Genomic DNA, 23,827 nt, shown 5'->3' with positions numbered 1-23,827 from the left:
ACAAAACATATACGGTAGTGATGGCCGATTTCGAAGCACGCTTCATGAGACTTCGAAACATTTACGAATCGTTTGTTTCGAATCATTGGTTCGGAGCTTGTTACAAACTGGCCAAAGTCACGTGATTTAGCAAATGAGTGTATGGTGTTTTGAATGCTTTGAAAAACTGAATCAATTTGCGAAGCAAATGGTTCAATTGATTTGAAGCTTCAAAAAGCTTCATTTCTACCATCACTAATACACGGGAACACTAGAAACACGCAACATCAAACAACGAACGACCAACAATGAATGAACAGCCAAGGTATGCATAACAATGACCAATGACAGAGCAGAAACAATCAGTAACTAAGACAACGAACAAGGGGAGAGCATGAGAACCATAAGTATCCATGGTAGCAAACAAGGGGGCAGAGACACTAATCAACAGTAGGGCATACAAGCATGAACACAGGTATACAAGTTAAACACAGCTACATATAGACACAACGTTGCACATAGTCAGCTAACGATGCTTTTGGGAAACGCACCCCTGGTGCCTATTTTTAAGACATTTGACAGGTTAGGTGTGCAGTTTCCAAAAAAATAATCAACACCCATGGAACTTGGGAACTCTTAACAATTCAGAATAAAGCATTCAACAGCCCGATGGTATAACTGTATATATTTGCTTTTGAACAAAGCCATGTTACCTCTTTCGGACATTTTTTTATTAAACAACACCTTCTTCTTCATTGGATAACTCATTTCCTGAGCGCTCATAGTAAAGTGTCCGTCAAATGAATACTTTAGATTCTTGCTGAAAGTAGTAGGTCATCTGGGTACTTTTCGCCTACTGTTTTTGAATACTATGAATTCAAACATACTACTCACTTGCCTACTGATTTTCGCCTACAGTATAGTAAAGAAGTATAGGCAATTTCAGACGAAGCGATACTCAGGCATAACCTTGGAATTTACATCATTGCATGACATTGTTTAACAATAACATTTCTTATTAAATAACATAACAGTACAATTCTATCCCTGTTTCTGCACTGGTTCTCTTACAAAATCAATACCGGCTGAAATTGTTCCTGTTCCTAGCAGATCTTCTCTGCTATGTGTTTTCAGTTTTGTTTCTTTCTCTTTGTTTCTCATTTTATTTTGTTTATTATCCTGTTTGTTCAGTTATGTCTTCATCTCCAGGCAGACGAGCCTGGTGTGGACTTTGGATTGTTTAGTTAAGCTATTAATAATAAATGATTGTGTTTGGCTATTAGACGAACACTAATAAACTGTTATTAAATATTTGTAAGTTGTAATTCATTTAAACATTCAGGTCCTGATTGAGTTTCTATGTTGTTTATTGTAGATACACGATGTAATGTTTGTTGAAAATCCAGTAAGTAACTGGGCCAAATACAGTTTTAATCCCAATGAGATGATAAAATAAATTGCTAATATCACTACATGCAATAACTGCATTTTGTAGATAGTGTAAAATGAGCTAGCTGTTATTAACTTTTTCAAAATTGTTCATACATGGAGTGTTCTTGGTCGCTGCCTCTCCTGCCCTGAAGATTTATTATGTTAAGTATTGGCATCCTTTCAGGTGTGGTTCTGATATGTAGGCTTTTATCACAAGATTCAGAAGGTTACTTATGGGACACGTCTGTCTCTTTCAGTACATTGTATGGTAACATTGAGAATAGCTACGTGTTTACACTGAAAAAAAAGCTGGATTTACTTAAAAATAGCAAGCTGTGCAATTGCTTAAAATTTCAAGTAAAACTTCCTTCTTCCTTTATTTCTTTACATCATTCCAGCATCTACTGGTATATTCATGGTGAGAACTAGTTAATCCATGCACAAGTTGATGCAGACAAGTTTATCAATATAGGTATACAGGTTGGGGAGGGACAATTTGGCATCTCCAATTTGCCTAACTTGCATGTTTTTGTACCCGGAGTAAACCCACGCTGACACAGGAAGAGCATGCAAACTCCACACAAAAAGGCCACCTGCACTAGCCACGGCTCAAACTAGGAATCTTCTGGCTGTAGGGCAACAGTGCTACCCACTGAGCCACCCATAAAGCTAATTTTAAAAAAGTGGATGCAAAAATTGTAACCAACATAGCAACTTTGTCTATCAGATGTAATGTGTCGACATTACGCAGATGCAAATATGGCACAATGATGTAATATATATGCTAATGGACATGTGCCATTATATAGCAACTTCTCAAACAGGATTTTGCTGCTTTCCACAAATACTTGGCAACAGTGTGCAATTTGGTTTCGAAGCAGACCAATTTAGTTCTAGCTATGGTTTACAACAAATTTGTTTTTAAGAGGAAATCGACTGCTTTTCTTAGTAATGAGAGAAGTTGCACCACACACCATGAAGATCTGCTCTTTGCTGCAATCTTTAAGTACTAAAATGTAGCCTGAAATGTAGCCTATTTTTTGTATATCTCATCTTATCTTTCCTTATACATTTAGGCATTCAGCAGATGCTTTTATCCAAAGCGACGAGGAAAAATAGCAAAACGATTTGTCATAGGAAAGCAATAACGTGAGAAGTGTGCATTCAGCTTACAAAGTTTTCACCAGACATTTGAGACACAATATAGGGAGAGACAGAAGGGGGGCTGGTCTTTAGCGAAAATCTGCAAGATTTGTCTTTGCAATGTGTTGAGTAAAAAAGTCACATGGTCATTAAAGAGCACACCAAGGTTTTGTCATATACTGGATTTGATGTGGCTGACTTCTAGATTGTACAAGTGATATCTCTTTAATCATTATTGTATTTAATAAAGATAATTTTATATTTGTTATTTTCATCCATGACTATTGGTAAAATAAGCCTGTGTGATCTTATTTTATTCTCTCTTAGTTTATTTCTTCAAATTCCAGAGTGGCGTAAGTTTGTTTTATTACCTTGTAAGCAAGCGTGCATTAAGGTAGCAATATTATAAAGTATATCAAGAAATGCATTATTGGGAATTAACATTTGTGAACTGTAGCAAAACTGCCTGATGTGGTTTTATGTATTTGGACATTTGGAACTCCTATTGCATTTCCTGACATTTCAACAGATTTTAATCAAATTATGAGAAAACTTTAAGATAAAACAAAGGTTACAAACTTAAAATTGTGATACAGTCACCTTTACAGGTCATTACCCAGTGATGTAGGGTACTTGGCACCATTACAGTCATTACAGTTTCTCTCCATCACGTCATCTCGATGTCATTTGACAACTTCTGACCGAGTTAAAAAGGCTAATGCTTTGCAAGCCATATAGCAGATAATTTTTGCAATCTCTTGAAATGCTTTCCTTTTAGCATGCCTGCCATAGCTCTGCTGTAAATTGGGCACCTAAGAGACAAATGGGTCTGACTCACCATTTTCATAAGCACTTCAAATCGATCATATTTTCTTTTTTTCAAAGACCAGGGGAAATAGCATTAGCGCCTGAGTTCAGTTATACCATACCAACGAGGCATATGTGAATGGGGAATTCATATACACCAACACTGGAGAAAAAACAACCTTTTCTCTTCCACAAATCTCCCTGCCTACAACATATACCTTCTAAAGTGTCAGGGCATTTAGCTCCAAACTTCATCATATCTGCATTAACCGTAGAATGGCCGCCATTACAATGGAAATCGGCCACCTTGGCTTTCCCGGGTAAATCCATACATTAACCTAATGTTTGTGTGAGGTGATCGGGAAGACCATTAATAGCGAGGCAAATGCAGTGGAAAGTGGAAAAGATTGGCTCTGATCGAGCGAAGCAGCATCTCTGCTGTAGTCTGTGGGCCAAGTAGCAAATGGGGCCAACAACCAGAGTCCACATAACAATCAACGCAGCTGGCATCCGTGTGGCACATCCAGGTGTGTGAAAGACTTGGCTCTATGATGTTTCCAACACAACTTATTAATAGTGCACACACAAATCCACTCAAACCTTATCCTTATATGTGCAGTACATAGAAACATAAGATCAGTTCAAATTGTATTTATTGAGCGAACAAACACACCTGCCTGATTGTCTTATATTAGTTTAGATGTCTCTGTATTTAGTTCACATAATATATGCACTTACAGTGTTATATTATGTCAGTCATGGCATATAACAGGTTTTTTTTAGATAAACATGGGCTGGTTGACCTCAATAACTCTTCATTCAAAGCGAAATGTTTCTGACAGAGGAGAGAATACACAAGGAGTGTATTTTAGTGCACTTTCAGCCCCATTACAGGGCCACAATGGCCCAGTGTTCAGATATAACATGGGGCTTCAATGAAGCTGGCTCCAGCCGGCTCCAGCCATCGTAGCTTTGTGCTCTTAATCTCTTTTCCCCCTTTCTTGCATTTCAGAGCTCACAGGAAACGACCGAAGACCTATCCGCTGAGGAATTACGGAATTACTCATGCTGTTTCTTTTTCTTGGATTTAAAACTGCATAGCTAAGCACCGTATGCCTTCTTTCCGAAATTGAAGTTGTGTTTGCAAACACGTTAGATTGGATTTTCTTTAAATAACCCTCCAGTTTCTTTATTCTGGGTCTGAATGAGGTGGTAAGCGGGGATGAATGTAGCTCTGTCTGTTTATTATGCACTCAGAATGAGGCAGTATGTAGGTGTCCCCATGCCAACGGGGGGAGACATGAGCGAGACAGAGGATAGACTTTTAATAAGGGACTCTCTCTCTCTCTCTCTCTCTCTCTCTCTCTCTCTCTCTCTCTCTCTCTCTCTCTCTCTCATCCCACTGCTAAGTCCACCTTTAACTCTTTTCTGAGACCTTACGATCATGTTAAAAATTCATAAGAGGTTTCAAAAGGATTTCCAAAAGTGAAGCTATAACCGCAACTTCTCATCACTCAACCGACAAAAAAAGAGCAAACTTTTTCCAGTAAATCACTGCGATTCACAATCCCCATTTAAATAAAGGCAGTCAAAGCTTTCTATGACATTATAACATAGCAATCTTTCACACTATGACACAGGGAACTCTAATGTGTAGTGTGTACAACAGGCCAAACATTTATTTCAAGTAATTTATTTTATAATGTCATTTTCCTACCCAGTCTCACAAAAATATGTACCTATGGTCACTTAATTTTTTTATTCTTTTTCGTGATACTGTCACGAATTTCCGTGTTTTTTTTGTGATCGTATCACAAATTTCTGTTTATGTGTCATTGTCACGTATTGGTTACTAAACTGCTTTTTCCTATTTTCAAACCATTTTCGCCTCGGTTTAGGGTTAAATTTGGTCTTTGCGTTAGGATGTCACTTTAAGTATTGGTTTATACTATTTTGTCGGATTTATTTTTTTATATTGGTATGCAGAGACACTGACCAAAATTAGGGGTGCACCTATAAATTGTCTGATGATGCTTGCTATGCTTCTCAATGAATTACGGTGAAATGCCACTACATCCAAAAGCCAGGGGGCGCTCTCGTGCAGAAACTCAACATGCGCTGCAGATGAAGAACCAGACACACGCAGCTCCAGGAAATGTCTTAAGGATATATTTATATTGCTGTTCTTCTAACCTTTTCAGGTATTTTCATGATAATAAAGAATATGTATAAAGATTAGGTTTGACGAGTGTTGCTTTTTCAAATGCATGTTTTAAACGACTCAAACCAACAGTGATTTCAGATCGATAAGGACTTACTGATCAAAAGCCGTAGTACATGAAGTAGCTGTGCATAATATCTGGGTGTGATGGCTACAGCGTCACACAGGAAATTTTTAAATAACTCGTTTTATTTTCGGACCAGGAATATTCTTACATCTAAAAAGAATAAAAAAACTAAACGAATGGTTTACAAGTTTAATATGCATTTGTAAAGTAGCAAATGCACACATTTAATCAATCACATAGAAATTAATGCACTTGTAATATGAAGTGGACGCGGGTCCGGATCAAGTTCCTGTTCTGTCCGGATCCGGACCGGAGTCCGGACTTTGAGAACCCCTGCCTTAGGGGCTCGGTATAAATCGAAGTGACAATGGTAAGAAAATATGACAAAACTTTCTGAGTAACTTTCTCAAGTTGAGTAACCAATACGTGACAATGACACATGAACAGAAATTTGTGATACGACCACCAAAAACACGGGGGGAAATTCGTGACAGTATCACAAAAAAAGAATAGAAAATTATGTGACTATAGGTGCGTAATTTCATGTGACTGGGCTGCATTTTCTATTCAGTGTTTCATTCAACTGCGACAGACTATAACGTCACTGAATTATCTTGAATTGTTTGTGGGCTTTTCTCTTTAAATATTGATATATATGATAAATTGAGATTATTTCGATTCAAATTATGCATTAATTGACAGCCTAAATAATTGCTTTTTGATCAGTTTAGTTCATTTGATTTGTTTTTATCCTTTCTAACATTGAATCACTGAGTCATACTGCTTGTCTTCCAGCTTTGCTTTGGTTGCTGTCCATGTGTCACTGGATCAATGCTGCTTTAGTTACAGAATAATTGAGGTACTAAAGAATTAAAATGATCATCTACAGAACGCTATTGATTGGCTTGCATGGGAAATGATGAATAATGACTCGGTCTCTGGGCTAAGCATAGTGTAATGATTTGTTCCAATTGTCCCTTGAACTTATATCAGGCATACTAATACCTACTAACTGTACACAGTATGACATCACTTCCTGAATGTGTTTAGGCTACGCACTTAAACTAAATAAAGCTGAGATGACTTCGTCTTTCCTCTCCATCTGTAACTTTAAACTTGTAATACAGGAAGTTAGTGACCCCCCCTTTGAAAAAAATACTAAGAAAGTTTCACAAATTTGTCCTTTCATTGCACCCAAAAAATCCCACATTATTCCTGCCTATCCCAATGTTTTCTTCCATGGACATGGAACAAGCGGAGGCTGACAGGTATGTTTGCTGCGACAGCGGCGCAGGACTGACACGGATTAGAGCGGATAACAGGCTGCAGCAGCCCAACACTCTGCGACCTGACGTCTGTCCGCCTCACTCAGCCCTCTTTGTGTCTAAACACCCATGCCTGACTCTTGTTTTCTGCCATGTGCTAATTCCCCTCCTGATCTCTCTTTGTAGCTTTGTCCTCTCTTATCTTCTGGCATCGATCCACCTATTTCATTGTCTGCATTAAAAAAAAAAACGGGCAAACATTTCATTCTATATGTGGACAACCAGAGGTAAAAAATGAAACTGCTCTGTATCAGTGAGGCTGTCTGCAGTAACTAATGACATCCCTCAGCCAAAATAAAATCAGTTGCGGAGTTTGGCTGCGATGTGACATACCAAAGAGGGACAGAGGAAGGGCACAGAAGCAAAGTACAGTGTAATAGAGAGAAAGAGGAGAAATGGATAGGATGAGAGGAGAAACAAACAAGGCTCAGGTGGAGGAGACATGAATGGATTAACTGTGTAATCTAATCACAGCAGATCAAAGATAAGAACACACTACATCCATGTTTTTAAGAAGACTTGGGAGTGACAGGAAGCAAGGAAAGAAGAATCTCTGTTGTCAATCTACAACTGATAGAGGCCGCTGGATGACAGTAAGAGACCCACACATTTATATTCTCTCAATGAGAGTCAGTCTCAGCAAAGGACTGCAGTGCTATCACAGTGATATCTAATGCTTTGGTTCCCAAGCCATTATACGCTTGCAACATAACTTTTAACTTGGGTGCATTTTAAAGAGTGGCAGCTTGTGACTGCTCATCCGAGGGGCGCAAATACAAAATAAGTGTTCGGATTGTCATGAGTGTTGCTTGTGTTTTCAAAATATGTGTTTGTTGCGTCATGTGAACCATGTGCATCACGTGTTTTGTCAAAATAAGTGCCTGCTGCACACGCGTCAAAACCGTTTATGATGAAAGAGACGCTCACGTTCACAAAATACACGCAAGACCCTCCCTTAACAGTAAACTCTGATTACGGAAGAGATTATGCGAGTATCTGGCAAACGTGAGCGTCTCTTTTATCATAAACCCTTTAGACGCGTCTGCAGCAGGCACTTATTTTGACAAGACATGTAATGCACATAGGTTTACTCGACGCGCAAAACACATATTTTGAAATTACGAACCACACACGATGGGCTACATACATGTTGTGACAAACTTCGCATCAAGTGCCCTCAAAAAAAGAAGTCACCGGCCTCCACTGATTTTAAAAAAATCATTAAAAATGTAACTTAAAGTCAGTGTTGGGTAAGTTTTTTTTTTTTAAAGTAATTAATTACTGGTTACTTATTTCATCTTTAAAGCTCCACTGTGTAAGATCTACTCCCATCTAGCGGTGAAAGTCTATGTGACAAGTAACTGAATATTACTTTCTAGCCCCCCCCATTCGGAACGCGTTTTAACTCGTACGGTGGCCCAGCCGTGTCATGCCAAGGTTAACATGGCTTCCAGTAGCTACAAAGCAAAAGCAATGAGAAAAAAATGAACAATTTGCAATGTCCTTTGCCTGTGATCCATCAAAGCACACAGATTTATGTTTAACATGAAAAAAGTCTGATTGTCATGATATGTCCGCTTAAAATCACATACAAAAAGCAACCATGACGGGTTTAAATGGACGCGAACTAATATTATGTCAAAGTACAATGCTTATGTTTTAAGTAAACAATACATGTCCGTGTATATGTAAGAGCTTTCTCTCATATTGGTGAAAAAAGATCGCGCAACTTTCACAAGCTTGTAAAATGAAACGAAAGACGCCCAGATCAGACGCTTTTATCAGAGTATTATGTCAGACATTATGTCAGAGTACAATGCTTATGTTTTAAGTAAACGTTACATGTCCGTGTATATGTAAGAGCTTTCTCTCATATTGGTGAAAAAAGATCGCGCAACTTTCACACGCTTGTAAAATGAAACGAAAGACGCGCAGATCAAACGCTTTTATCAGAGTATTGTGTCAAACATTATGTCAGAGTACAATGCTTATGTTTTAAGTAAACGTTACATGTCCGTGTATATGTAAGAGCTTTCTCTGATATTGGTGAAAAAAGATCGCGCAACTTTTACACGCTTGTAAAATGAAACGAAAGACGCGCAGATCAGACGCTTTTATCAATGAAAGGCTAAAAATAGCGCTGTCACCGTGTGTTTGTGCTAGAGGTCAGAAAAGATGAAAAACATTTATCTCAGTACCTCAGATTACATAAATGGGCGGAGAGACGGCGTGTGTCCGTTCGGACACATTAAACCACATGCATGTTTACACTAACAAGTGTTATGCATAATCATGCTAAAGTTAGCCAAGGAACTATAAAACTTCAAGTTTACAACATGGACTGTATAGATGTAAACGAATATGCTGAATTACCTGTGGAGAATATAGAAAGTAAACTTCAGTGTCCCTTGAGCCCCATCTTGGAAAACTAACTCCAATATTGACTTTGGTCTTTATGTTTCTCCTGTCACGTTGTCGTTTAAAATCCCCGTTTCGCTTCCTTGGCGGCTTGTTTTAATGTCCTCGAGAATATGTCTTCAACAGGCTTTCAAATCAAAGCATTAGATCGCAGGTTCATCACGGTGTGCGGTTGTTGTAAAATCCGAAGGATTCAGCTACGCAGGTCACAGGCTAGATACGTCATCAAGCCTGGTTTATTTAAATCAACTGAGCATTACATTCGCAAGTCATACGCATATTACATCAATTTACAATTAACTAAGAATAATTGTCAGCTTTATAATTGTTAATATTCTGAAATAAGACTGTCTTGATGACGTATACCGCCTACACATGCAACCTACGGAGGCTTCAGCTATCGGCCACCTGAGTGTAGAGTGAAAGCGCGAAAGGCGGAGCTTGAATTTCAGGAATGTCCCTCGTCGGCGAATGTATTTCAAAGATGGAGGCACAACATGGATTCAGCCAGAGAGCGCTTCGACGATATGCATTTTAAATAGCAGATTCTACACTTACGAGAATACTTTGATTAGTGGGTGGGAAGTAATTACACATGAATGAGCACATACTTTTGAAAGAAAACATGGGTTTTTGTTAAGAATTAACTCAATAAAGTACACAGTAGAGCTTTAATCATGTAATTAGATTACTGTACAAAAGTCTTTTTTCAAAAGTATTGTATTACTTATTACTTTCTAAATCCTATTTATTAAATGATACAAAGATACATCAGATAAAATTACATAAATTATTCTGGTCACGCTTTTCACTATTAACTACTTCAATATACTGCTAATTACTGCTTAATAATACTTATAGTAAAGTTATTTACAAAGTTTAAGTATTGGTAGGAATTGGGCAAGATTAAGGATGTAGATTAAGGTTTTGGAGAATCAGGCATTAATATGTAATATTGTGAAGTATTATAGCCAATATCTCAATAATATTAATGCTAATAACCAACCAGTTAATAGTGAGAATTGGATTATTCTTATTAACTTACCAAATTATTTAAAGTGAGATGAATAAAAACATGCATTTTAACATTAGACTTTAAATTTTGATGTTAAATCTTATTGTATTTTATATAATTGTTCTACAGTCCATAAACAGTATTTAGTTTAATTATATCAGAAGTAACTGTAATTAAATCCCTTTTCAAGAAAAAACTAATTAAATCACAGTAACTAGTTACACCCACCACTGCTTAGAATCAGTAAAGCACTTGCTAGATTTTCATACGACAGTATAAGACACCAGTATGCAATAAATATTTGTTTCTTTTTGCAGAAATCATTTACACTGTAATAATTTATTAGATATTTAAATTTATTTTTGACCTTGAGTCATTTATACCCAAAAACCTAATATATTTAAAAGCACACTAATAAAAAGAGACACCAGACATCTCAAGTGTGAAGAACTGCTAAGACATTCAAACTTTGTTTCATGTCTGTTGCTGTCTTACCAAGGTCAACATCACCCACATCACTTGTTTTACTTAGACAGTTGTGTTCCTATCTAGGCCTTTAAACAAAGAAAGAATCAAAGAAATAAAAAAATAATCACTTAAAATAATACATGGGCTGTATTATTAGTGATTAGTGAGCATGTGTATGTTTTTGACAGTGCGTGCGCATTATGTGATCACTATATCATTATAAGGGAGAATAGTCTTACGCTTTTTCATAAACTGCTTTTTCATAAAAGCAAATATATAATAACATAAAAAAACAAAAAGAACTTTATTAAATTGTATTATCAAAAATTACCAAATTATCTTCATTTGCACCTGACTTATTTCTCTGTTTTAAATTTGTATTCATGTACTTTTTGTATACTTGAAATATGCTTTATTTTTAATGAAGTTTTAATTGAAAGTATAGAAGAACCATGTTTATTTAATCGGAACAATCAAAATGCTGGAAAAGCATATTTAATTGGCTCACCTGTGCAACACCTTCACCCTTATTACACCTTAAATCAAGTTAAGGATAGCGAGATCTGTTTACATTCAACTCTATTAAAATATTATATTAACATTATGGACTTGTGAATATACATCTTCTGTGTTTGTTTGCACTAGTTCCTTATGTTGTCAGTGTTAGGCTATATTGACATTTTCATTTGGTCTAATTATTTAAAGTAATAACGCATCTAAAATTAAACACTGTATTTCAAATGATGGAAACTTGGGAGTAACTACTGGTGTCACCATGTAAACAATTTCTCTATACTTGCCAAAGGCATCCTCCAACCCACTGGGACTTGCAAGCAAACAGCGAACCTCCTTAGATTTCTTTACCTTTAACGTCTGAGCAAACAGATTGGCAGGTGATAATTTTCCTTCAACTGTCAGGTGTACTTTGAAAAGAGAGATGCTAGGGTTGAGTAAGAAAAAATAATAATGCAATGTGTTTTGTGCGGTGTAGTGTGGAGGGGATTTGTGCCTGACTCTGGTGGGAGCTGTCCTTGGTCCTGACTCGTAAGAGTCAAGGCTAAGCTGTAAAGATGTTAAGGCTACTAAACATTTAACTATGTTAGTTATTTCGTTCCTTTTATGACACGAAGTAAGTATAAAAAAGTCTTTGTTTGTTTAAAAATTTTTGAAGGGCGCTGATGATGTAATGTGGTGGAAAACACGCGATAAGAAGGGCGCGCGAGTGGCGCTGTCCGTGGTCTTGAAGTGACGCAAAACTGCAGCTGTAAAACACTGGTCGCTTTGAGAGATTCCCTGTCCACTTTAAACAACTGTGCAATGTTCTTATACAGCAAAAAAGGACTTAGCTAAATGACTCAATTAATGTAGTGAATACTGCCTCAAGCCAAAATAGTGCAAATAGTAAAAAGTGCTTTTTTGTTACTTGGATCTGATTATATGAATTTTTGTATTTTCAGAAACACCCAAGGGACTGTCCAGCACTGAATGCATGCGCCAACCTCCCACCAGCATGATGAAAAGAAGTCTCTGCATGCTTACGGACTCTCGTGTTCAACAGAGCCTTGCACCAAGTTGCATCATTGAACTACATTGGTTTTGCGACTTTTTATGAAGTCAAGTGCCATCATCTATCAATGATTGTGCGCAAAGAAAACGGTTTTCAGCCAAGCACCCTCATATTCTCATGTCTCATACTATTTGGCCTGAATGCAAAAGTGTTTCATCTTGAGTGCTTCTGTAAGGCTGATACATTGAGTCTGATGAAGAGAACATCATTACCGAAACGATTACCATTCTTTCACACTATTGAGAAAGGGATCCACGCAGTACACTGAGATGAACATAGGCAGTTTGTTTTAATTTTAAGCATTTTATCTATATATTTATTTAACTTCAAATGGTTATGAAAAAATTAAACAAGTTTGTGTTAATGCACTTATATGGCATGAGAAAATATTTTGCGCATTTTATTGTACAGTATAGGTTCTTTTCAATCGGACTGATCTAGAGATTGCCTGCATGATGAGCTCAGTCGTTGCCGAGAACCAGAACGGGCATTAAATTTACATTTCCTTCGAGCTTGAAAAAAGCCCATTATATTACACCAATCATAGCTTATGCGCTAAAACGAAAACTCTAAAAGCCATCCACGAAATACACGGTTTAATAATGAAGCATGTGAGACCCGAGAGCGCGCGTGCTAAACGGAGCTATTCTGAAGCTTTGGTGCCGCTCAATGGAAAAAGCGGGAAACTGCTTGACGTCTTTCCAAGTGTTTTCCAGACTCGTGCTCATGATATTACACCTTCACATCATGTATGTGCCCATAAAATCTCAACCAGCTTTGTTGATTCATTAATCAGATTTTTTTTCATCCCTTTGCAGAATATATTAGGAAAACGAATGATGAATCATAATCCAAAAGTAGTAATACTTGTGGTGATGACATTTAGGCCAAGCTTATCATAAAACGGATTACAATCAATTGCATACAATTGTAATAACCACAATTATGCTACCATTGTTTCGTGTCATTCGCAACTCATTTTTCAAAAGGAAAACTTTACATTTTCTGTATATTATGACACTTGGCTAAATGAGTAGGCTAGCCTACTTCAAAACTGTCTTCTGATTACTTTGCTCCAAGGCTAATGATGGTTGGACAAATGAATTGCCTTTTTGTGTTGCAATGCCTCTATTTCAATCAATTCAGCAAATAATGACCCATAGAGGATAATTTGGCTGTTTGAATGGAAATGAAAGAAAATATCCTATTTTCTAACAGCGCAGTCAAAGACCTGTTTTGTCGGCATGAACCAACCCCCCAGCCTCCGCTTTCACATACGCCCCCTTCCTCCCAAACTCACTCATTCACTCTTGGCTCCCACACTCACGAAATCTTGCGCCAAACACACATGCGTATATCTATTTTGTAAACGTTTAATCTACGTGGTTGTTCACGTTTTACTAACTAAGTGGCAGTTTCCCCCACCTACCAAGGACCAACATGTGTACCCAAGGCATAAAACAACATATTATGGTTTCATGGGGCAGACCAAGGCGGAAGACACAACACTGGTACCAACCAATTCACAAGGATTGTTTGGCCAGGACCATGTCCTTATAAATGATACAGTCTAGTTGGCTAATCAATGTACAACCTTATTTGACCGGTATCAGATTCCAATCTAATCTATTGAAGCCAATATGCGCACCCATATCAAGAAACGCATGACCCAACATGAAATGCCATACTGTTGGCATGTATTTGTCAATGACAGCAGTCCATATACGCATGTCAAAGGGTTGCATGATAACAAGTACATAAGGATCCCATGGATGGCAACAGGGAGCGCGCGTACTAGACCAGTCCGTGGTCCGTGCGCATGCATCACGGAAAACTCACCCTTAGCCGATGCAGCCAGCAGCCCCATATAGAAGAACAGCACCCCGCTCCAATGATGCGCCTGTACTCCCACCTTCATTAGCGCACAAAACCTGATACCATCCTTATACAATCTCCTCGTCCCGGTGTATGTACATCTGCACTCAGTCCTCACGAGTCCCGTTCTGTCACAATTCAAAGAGGCGCTCATGGTGGGATTTTTTTTGGCAGGCACGGTTATCAGATGGTTTTAAAAGGGAGATTCACTTGGTGTCGGCGCTGAGAAAAATCCCAGTGCATCGAGACTGGACTCTCGCAGCTGGACTGAACCATCACAAGCGAGCCGCGGGGTGAGTCGATTCTAATAGACGCTTTCTCACCAAAAAAATCAAGGCTGATAACGAGGACTGTATCTTATCTCTTAACAGCTCACATAAACAATACCGCCGGGCATTGGTTTCAAAAGGGAAACGCAGCAAATGCCTATGCACTCCCACATGCGCGGAATTAAGGTTTATTTCCAGTGAATAAGCGCTGAAAATCCGCGTTTCTGTCTTTCTTGCAGTGACTCACAGCTGGAAATGTGAAAAGAGCGCTAGGATGCAGAAGTTGTCACCGCCCACTAACGCAAGTTTACAGCCTTCATCACCGTCTGAATAATTTCCACGCAAGAAAATAATCGTTAAGGGGTTTCCACGGCCGAAAACCCATGGGCTCACTTTCTTAAGACTTTACCAAATGAAATGAAGAGCCCGACTGCAGCACGAGCTGACTGCATCTCTCTCTCTCTCTCTCTCTCTCTCTCTCTCTCTCTCTCTCTCTCTCTCTCTCTCTCTCTCTCTCTCACGCACACACACTCACTCACTCACTCACTTTTATACACTTTCTCTTACTTTGCGACATGTATGAATATTAAAATGAATATAATATTCCACAAATATCCATATATTTTCCTTGCATATTATTAAATAAAATAGTATATCGATGTGCAACAATCAATATTATTGTATACCTGAAATGTATATTACTGAAATAAATGTAATAATATATTATGCACGTTTTAAGCAAAATAGATATGCCTTAAATACATATTAGATTATGTACTTTTTGATCTGAACTTGAGACTGAAGTCTCAAAAGCTTTTATCCTAAAGATTTCGTTTAAGTCAAGTTAAAATTTTGTGATTATTTGCCACTTCACTCTAAAAATGGCTGGGTTATTTTTGACCCATAATTGGTAGGCCTAAATATTGGACAGAACACATGCTGGGTTTAAAATTACCCAATGTTGGGTTGTTGTTATGCAACTATGAGGTGTAATAACCAAGCAGTTGGGTTAAAACAACCCAGCATTTGGTCAGTTTTAACCCAGCAGTGTGTTCTGTCCAATACCTATTATGGGTAAAAAATAACCCAGCCATTTTTAGAGTGTTATATGACCATTCAAAAATATGCAACGTTGTCTTTTTTGGATAGAACAAATAATCCAATGTTACTCTATCATGTTTTTTTTATATATATTGTTGTTTTTGTTGATGTTGTTTGTTGATACACTCTAAAACAATGATGGGTTACACATTTAAAAAAAAAAATTGCAGCAGGAAGTTAAAACAACTTGGTTTTGCAAGTCAATTCAACCTACTATTTTAAGTTTTAGCTTAAAAAAGTTGACATAATTTATAAATTTAAATATAATTTTTTTGTTTAACTAATTTTTTAAAGTTAAAGTAACATAAAAATATGCGTTGAATTGACAAAAATGCAGCATTTTTTTTTACAGTGTACTTTTAACCCAGGGTTTGGTCAAAGGGGCAAAAATCAAACTGTTGGGTTGGTAATTTAACCTATGCTGGATTGTTTTCAACCCTAAATGCTGGATAGTTTAAACACATTATTGGGTCAAATATAAAAAAATTTTGAGTTAATTTAACCCAACATCCGGGTTTGTCCTATTCTGACCCAACGGTGGTGTTGAAAATATTAAGTAACCAACAATTTTTTTGAGTCTGGAACAAAATTGACAGATGACATAGCTGCATTATCCTAAAAAAAATATACATTTTATTATGAATATTATGATACATTATAAACTGTAGAAGTCCTTAAATTTGGTATAAACGTAGGAGTTGAAAAATTTATAAAAAAAAAAAAAACAGAAAAAACATCTCAGCAATTGGCTTTCATTATAAAACATGTAAGTTACCATAAAAATAGCACTAATTATTAATGGCTTATAAATATTGGCTTATTAATTCTGTAAGCCAGTAAAGAAAATAAATAATAGTTTTATACAAAGAAAATTTAACTGTGCTTCAGTACCTTATATGCAAAATCTGGCCAAGGCAGCCTATGCTAATGAATCTGCCATCTGTCCCAGCTGGTCCGTTGAAACATCAACTCAATCCATTTCAGGTGGACTACAGCAAGATTGCCTTCTGTTTTGAATGTGGACTCCACAAAGCTTAGTACCAATAAAATCTCATGAAGTATTTAGATGAGGAGGCAACATATGTCCATACAGCAAAGCAAAAAAATAAAGATTATTCCAAAACTTTGCATTTGGTTACTTTTCTTCAAAACACATCTTCTGCACATTTCCACTCTTATTTTGTAAAGTTAATATTTTTTTCCATCTCATTTCACAACGCATGATTCTATTTTAGGAGCGTGAGTGATCTGGACAAGGACAAGAGCACAACATCACACAGCCTCTTGGTCAGGATGTCACTGGCACATGTCCATGTTTTCCTGAAGATGGAGGCTGTCATGGTCAAATACTTCACAAGCCAGAAGAGATCAGAAGCTGACAGAAAGTGTATTGAGGAGTTTCACAAACAAATTGTTTTCCTTGGACTGACCACAATAAAAGCAAAGATCAGAAGAAGACTTTCCTCCATTTTTCCTGCTGCCTCGCAATGAGGACGGACCACCACAGCAAGCCTCTTTATAATAATGGTTCCTACACTGACAAAAAAATGATTCATTTAATTTACTATTTTTTTAAGGTTAGTGGTTGCAATCAAATTATAAAAAAAATGATATAAAATAAAATAAAACTTTTTGTTTAAATGTACCTAAATAAACTGATTGCAACCACTTCCCTTAAAAAATGTAGTAAATTAAATGAATTTTTTTTCCAGTATATAACATCTCTATTAAAGATGCTATAATTTAACTGTCTTGTCACAGAGGACCCAGAAACAACACAAAAAAAAAAACATCTTGTCTTTAACCAAAACAGGTTGAAACATGAATACCTCAGGGCCTCATTGTCCAACCCCAAACAGGAAATGTCTTAGAAGAAGCATGTAAAGAAAATGTTATGTTGAAAAGGAAGAAAATCTCACCTCCAAAAGTTTTCATCTGCCTGTGTTTGATCCGTTTCAAACAGGTGAGTTCACTAATCATATAATATCACAAAATTAAGTGTGGAATATAATATTACGTATACTTAAAAAAAAAAACTAAATCTAATTTCATTTTCATTCATGCTGTCATGCTTTTTTTGTAAGCTGGTCTGTTCTTTGGGTGGCACACAGAAATTTAGATGCACACTCTTGCAGAAAAAAATCATCACTGGGGTGGTACGCTTTTGCACCGGAAAAGTTCATGCTTGTACCTTACATATTGATCCCAAATGTATACAAACATATGCTGTAGGACATTCTTTGAGGGTACTGCCCCAGTGAGAGCTTTTTGACCAGTTCTGCACCATTTTATTAGTGCACAACCATTTGTTCGCTCTGTGTATGTCTGAGATTATTGGGGAGGGGTGGCACAATGACTTTAGATACCACTGGAGTCAAATCAAACTCTACTGCAGCTTATTGGACTGTGCAGCTGTGAGTTTTATATATTGCCAAATGACAAGTAGTTTTCATTCTATGGACATGCTGTTCATATCGGTCTGCTGAGTCCCTGGTACTTTATTCGAGGGTAGCAATTATAGCAGCATTTAAGGAAACAGTACCATGGTGATAACAATCAACCGCACGCCATCTTATCGGTTTGGGAGTCTTTGATAGTGACACAATGCATGGCACTGATGAATGACTTACATTAGCTGAGAGGGAAAGTGTTGTTTTTGTTTGTGAGGACGGCTATGGATGGTGCTCAGTCAACTCGCTCCTTAGGGCATGAAAGAAGCTCTTCCAAACCAAAAAGTCACTCGTTATTTTGAAAATGAAAAAAAAAAAAATAGAGAGAAGGGCATTGGCCTAAATCAATATATCCATTTCCTCTCGGTAATGGAATCTGTTTGTAATAGTAGTTGAGTCTAAACACAATCGATTTGTAATCTTCATTTTTTTTATTGTCTTTTCTCACTCTCCGCTTTTTCCCTGTTGCCCGTACTTCTACATGAAATAAGCCAAAGGGGGCATTATTAAAAAAAGTATACAAAATATTATTGATGGGTTTAATATGCATTCTAGCTTTTCCATTATTTAAAGATTTAAAAATTTTTGAACAACATAGCGCTGTTTGGTGAGTCATTTTAAATAGCATTTTAGACGGTATTAATATTTTAGAGTATACAGTGAAAATTATTCATGAATGTAGTACTTCCTATGTAAATTATGATTTTGGTTCGTCATCATAACGTATATTCTACTGGCATTTGGAAATGCTTAGCATTCAGCCCCATCATTTGTTAATCCTGTCACCTGTTCTTCCTAAGGTGGAGAAGTGGAGCTAGGCAGGAGTGCAGATGGTGCCCACATGGCACAGAACTGGGCTGGCAGTGTTACTGTGCGCATGAGGAATGCAGCTGGCCCTCCTGACAATGCCAAGTGTCATATCTACCATGAGGAGGCCACTGTTGCAAAGCACATGGCCAACGGTTCACATTCAGGCAAAGCTGATTTGCTTATCTTAAATCATGTTTCTCATTTTTTTTTTTTATAAAGGTAATTGTGGGTTTTTGTATCTTTGTGACTACAGACACTTCAAAGCCAGAATAAAGGGATGGGATCCAGCTTTGGCCTTAGGAGTGCGGGGCGGTTAAATGGCAAAGCATCCACTGGAAGGTGGATCTTGTAAACCTGCCCTTCTGTAATACCTCCAGCCAACTGTTCTCTCCTTGCCCACTACATATCTCGGCTCCCTGACACGATGTCATAAATCATGACATCATGATTTAACCTGTTGATTTTTCACTTTACAATGCGTTTATAAATACTGTGATGTCTTCTGACATTGTGTCACTGTATCATGTCCTCTTGAATGATTAGCTGCATAACAGGTCTAAAATCTTTGTATATGAATAACATATTATTATTATTATTATTATTAAGGACACAGAAGTAAAAAAAAACTTTGACGTTTGTTATTTTTGCTGCATTGCTGCATTGTTTGTTATTTATGTTATTATTTATGTTATGCATAGTTAGTACCAAGCAGATTTATTTATTCAGACCTTTGCATTACTAGCCATGGTTATTATTATAATTAATATTAAACTGTTTTCTTGCAAAATGCGGTGCATGCTTGTTGAGACAGAGGTGTTAACCCCTGTAGAGTTTGAAGGAACTTTGGCTTCGTGACCAGGCCTCTAGAGCATTAACATGAACAGCGCGCATTAAAACCAGGCTGTGTGCTGTTGCTAGGATACACAGGTTCCTCGTTCTTGGGCAATTAGATTTTTCATCTAGAGCTATCAGGGAAACCATTATTTTTCATCGTATAGGCATAATTTTGGACCGGACAATCGTCCTTGTTGAAATTTCTGTTTTAAATTATTTATTCGGTAGGAAGGGATGAGATTTTCTGTACTGTTGAAATATTTGAAATGAAAAGGCTTCGGGGCCCTGCGCTGGTGCTATTTAGATCAGAGGAGAGAGGAGAGTGAAATATGGATAAGAAAACAAAAACTGATTTCCAATAGTTTTATCACATTGATGACCTGTTGAGCATAGCGCAGATTAGGATTTAGAGTATGAACATGCAGAAATGATTTTAGAAAAGCAACGCTTCTGCTATTTTCAAAACAGAATTAGTTATTGACGGCATGCAGAGGGCAGAAAGACTATATTGTGCTGTTAACTATAAACTCAGATCTATTTTACAACGTAGTGAGAAGCTTTGCTGCTTGATGTCTAAAAAGCTGCTTCTTTCTAAAGTACAAATCTAACCCTAATAAAACCTCATAAGTGACTGATTATTTTCCATGCGCCACACATACAACAATCCACATTTGTTTCCTATCTGAGTTCTGCTACAGGTGCAATAGTCTAATAAGCACAAAATTGGGTAGTTTAGATGCAAAGGCCTCTAAAAGCCATCTCTTTCAAAAATAAAATAATGATATTAACCGAATGCTCTCAGCACGTATTATACAAAATTGCTGGGTTATTTTCAACCCAGTGTTGGGCCAAAAAGCGATGAGCCCAGCAGCTGGGTTGAAATGAACCCATTTTTTTATATTTTACCCAACAATGGGTTAAAACAACACAGCATTTTGGGTTGAAACAAATTACAACCGAGGGGGCTGGGCTGGTCACTTTTTGGCCCAGTGCTGGGTTGAAAAACCCCAACATTTTATAGAGTGTATGTTCACAAATCAGATTAAATTACCAAGGCCCGGTTCCCCGATAACGCTCACTCTTAGCGCGCTAAGAAGACTCAAAAAGATATATCTTACCAAAGTTGTTAATAGATTATTAATTAATTTAACAGTAATACGGGTAGACAAATCACTTGTCACTTGTGCTGCTTCTTGACATGGGTTTAATGACTTTTAAAAATTATGTAATACACTTTAATACTAGTAGTTCTGATACCAAATAAAGTCAACTGCATAAATAGTCCTGTATCCATTGCAAACATATTTAAGTCTTAAAATATCCATAACATAAAATCAGCTCAAACAGCTCAAAGAGAGAGAGCTTACGAATGGTCCAGACCAACCTTACGAAAGTGTGACTTACAGAAGATATACTTAGCGTACGAACGTTTTGGGAATCGTGCCATAGAGTTAAGAGAGAGGTTAAGGAATAGGTTAAGAACTACTTAGCGATAAGAACGTTTTGGGGAACCGGGCCCAGTTTGTTGGCTAAAAAAATGCTCATTTACAAGAAAACATGTAATACACACTCGGAGGGATTTGCATCTGAGTTCTTCAATTATTGAAATAATTTATAAAACTTTACAGCATTGAAACAAATATCAGTTGGCCCTATTTATAATCACAATTTTCCCCTCCTCATAAAATCAGTCTGAACTCACAAGAATTCAAACATATTTTACGAGTTGGCTATGAATTCGTATGAAGTTAATTGTGCAAAAACGTACGAATATTATAAACAAAAAAACTACAATGAAACCCCACCCCTAACCCCAACATCAGGGTCAAGGCAGATTGTACAAAAATGTACATATGTGGTTGTATGAATTAATACAAATTAGCCACCTCGTAAAATATGTATGCATGAAATAAATTGCATTAAACCTGAAAAACCAACTCTAACAGTGATGTTTTAAATATAAGGTATTAGTAGTAGTATAAAAGGAATTCAGTTTCATTTTATATTGTCCCTAAATGTTTGATGTCATCACATCAGATACTGCCTCTGAATTTGGACTTTAATTGTTATTGTATATTAAGTGCAATATACAATAGCTTTTTTCTAAACTAAAAGTTGGATCACCTTAAAAAAATAAAATAATTTAAAGTAAAAAATTTGTAAATTTATGAAACGAAGTATGCAGCTTTCACTTTTGACATTGTGTTGCCTCATACTTAAATAATTATAAAAACATATATATTTTTTATGCATCCCAAAAAGATTCTCTTAAGCTTCTTCTTGAAAACAAACTTAGAATATTAAGCTTTAACTTAAAAAAATGTGAATGTAATGGAAAAAGGTTATTTGCACATATATATTCTTCCTAATGTACAATGTAGCTATCACTTGATAAAATAACCTAGTTCGTTCTCACATTTATTTATGTACTGAGCACAGCAGCTTTCCAAGTGACATGTCACAGTGCCCACGTTCCAAACAAGGCGTCTGAATATCTCTGCCTGTTGTTTATTGGCATATTCTTGGCTTTGCACACTGGGCATTGATTTTTCTCTCCTTTTCTATATTCTTATTCAGTTAGTTATTTATCCTCCTTTAGATTTTCCACCTTGCAATAAAAGAACAACCTTTCCATTCTTCCGTCTTACATAACGCACTTCCCGCTTTCCCACATCAAGGAATTTCCAAGCTGTGCGAGTTGTGCCGACCCTCGAAGAACAAATGCTTTATATATTTTCCAAACAGCACTCGGACTTATCTTGTCGAACACCCCTTATGCCATGCTCTCTCTGATCAGTATCTACTCAATCAGACTTCACTTGTTGTATGTGACATTATAGTCCCATTACAATCCGTTACAGACCGGTGCCAGGCATGCTATTGTTTTAACTCGAGTAACAACTACCAAGTTGACTTCCAAAGTTTCCAAAATCCTCAGGTGACCCAAGAAGTGTTCCTTAACACATCACTCACCCACAGCCTTACATTTAAGATCAAGATGGAAGGATGAATGGTTGTTTAAGACAAAAGTGAAAGCAGATAGATGAGCATTTGTGTTTTGAGTGTGTGCATTTGCATCTACGCGAGTGTTTGTTGAGCGGTAGTCGCCGACATCATGTAGCCAGTGCTGCGAGGCGAACTAATTGAATATGGGAGATGCTATTTGTATGACTGTCTGTGGTGATGGATGCCCCTCATAAGAGCACTGAAATTCGGGATCATTCTTCAATCTTCAATCTTCTGTTATCTGCGCTCACTCACTCCCCGCAAGCGTTTTGTACCATTTGTTTTCACTCCACCTTCATCATACTTCTAGTTACATCACGCGATCATAAATCACAAGCTGATGTCATGACCAGGGCGCAGACGCTTGTTTCCGTTCTCAGATGTCGGGAAAGGTCCAATGAGGGCAGAGGTGAACATTAGCAACTCATTTTCGGAAAAGTGCCCAGAGGCAATAAATGTGGACAATTCTGGCGCAAGCACCTGTGGAGGTGTGTAAAGCCGGCTGTGCTGTGGCCTTGGAGGCTGGTGGCTGTCTGAACGAATCAGCACTTTGCGATAATCCGATGGTATTATTTAGTGAAGCGTTTGGCTCAGCCGATAGCAGTTAAGTCACGCTGGTTATTGTGAATTATGAACCCCTTCGTTCACTTGCACACAGCCATTTGTATTCATAATTTGCATTCATTCATCATACCTTAAACTTTGTGGGCTGTGTAAGTACTTCTGTGTGCATGTGATTCACTTTGGCTGTGTGAATGTGTAGTAGACTCGACTTATATAGAGATATATAGAGATTATTATCTGTGTTTAAGAGGCGTTGCAGGGTGATTTGGGTAAAAGTCATTCAGATTGTCTTTGAAGGTATAACAAGTTTCTTTTGATGCCTTCTTTAGTATCTGCATTGCATTGGTTGTAAGAACAAAAAAATAAAATAAAATGGTTTATGCTGGTTCAAGCGAATGTATTGTATGCTGGTTAGTGGTTTAGGTCTACATGATGCATGGACATGGCAGCAGTATAAGTCAACAACCAAACAAGATT

The 23,827-nt window shown here is 37.2% G+C and overlaps 1 protein-coding gene across 1 annotated transcript in view; it reads right to left on the bottom strand.

Annotated features, from left to right (window-relative positions):
• The window catches only part of csmd2 (CUB and Sushi multiple domains 2), a 364,270-nt gene extending 349,198 nt beyond the window's left edge, over positions 1-15,072 (bottom strand). The window contains exon 1 of the mRNA XM_065292427.1: positions 14,281-15,072. Within this exon, the coding sequence (XP_065148499.1) occupies positions 14,281-14,470 (190 nt within the window). The 5' untranslated portion in view covers positions 14,471-15,072. The remainder of the gene's footprint in view (positions 1-14,280) is intronic.
• Positions 15,073-23,827: the final 8,755 nt, after the last annotated feature.

Source organism: Paramisgurnus dabryanus, chromosome 19 (assembly GCF_030506205.2).
Source record: "Paramisgurnus dabryanus chromosome 19, PD_genome_1.1, whole genome shotgun sequence".
Classification (NCBI taxonomy): Eukaryota; Metazoa; Chordata; class Actinopteri; order Cypriniformes; family Cobitidae; genus Paramisgurnus; species Paramisgurnus dabryanus.
This window is presented reverse-complemented; position numbering and strand designations above follow the sequence as displayed.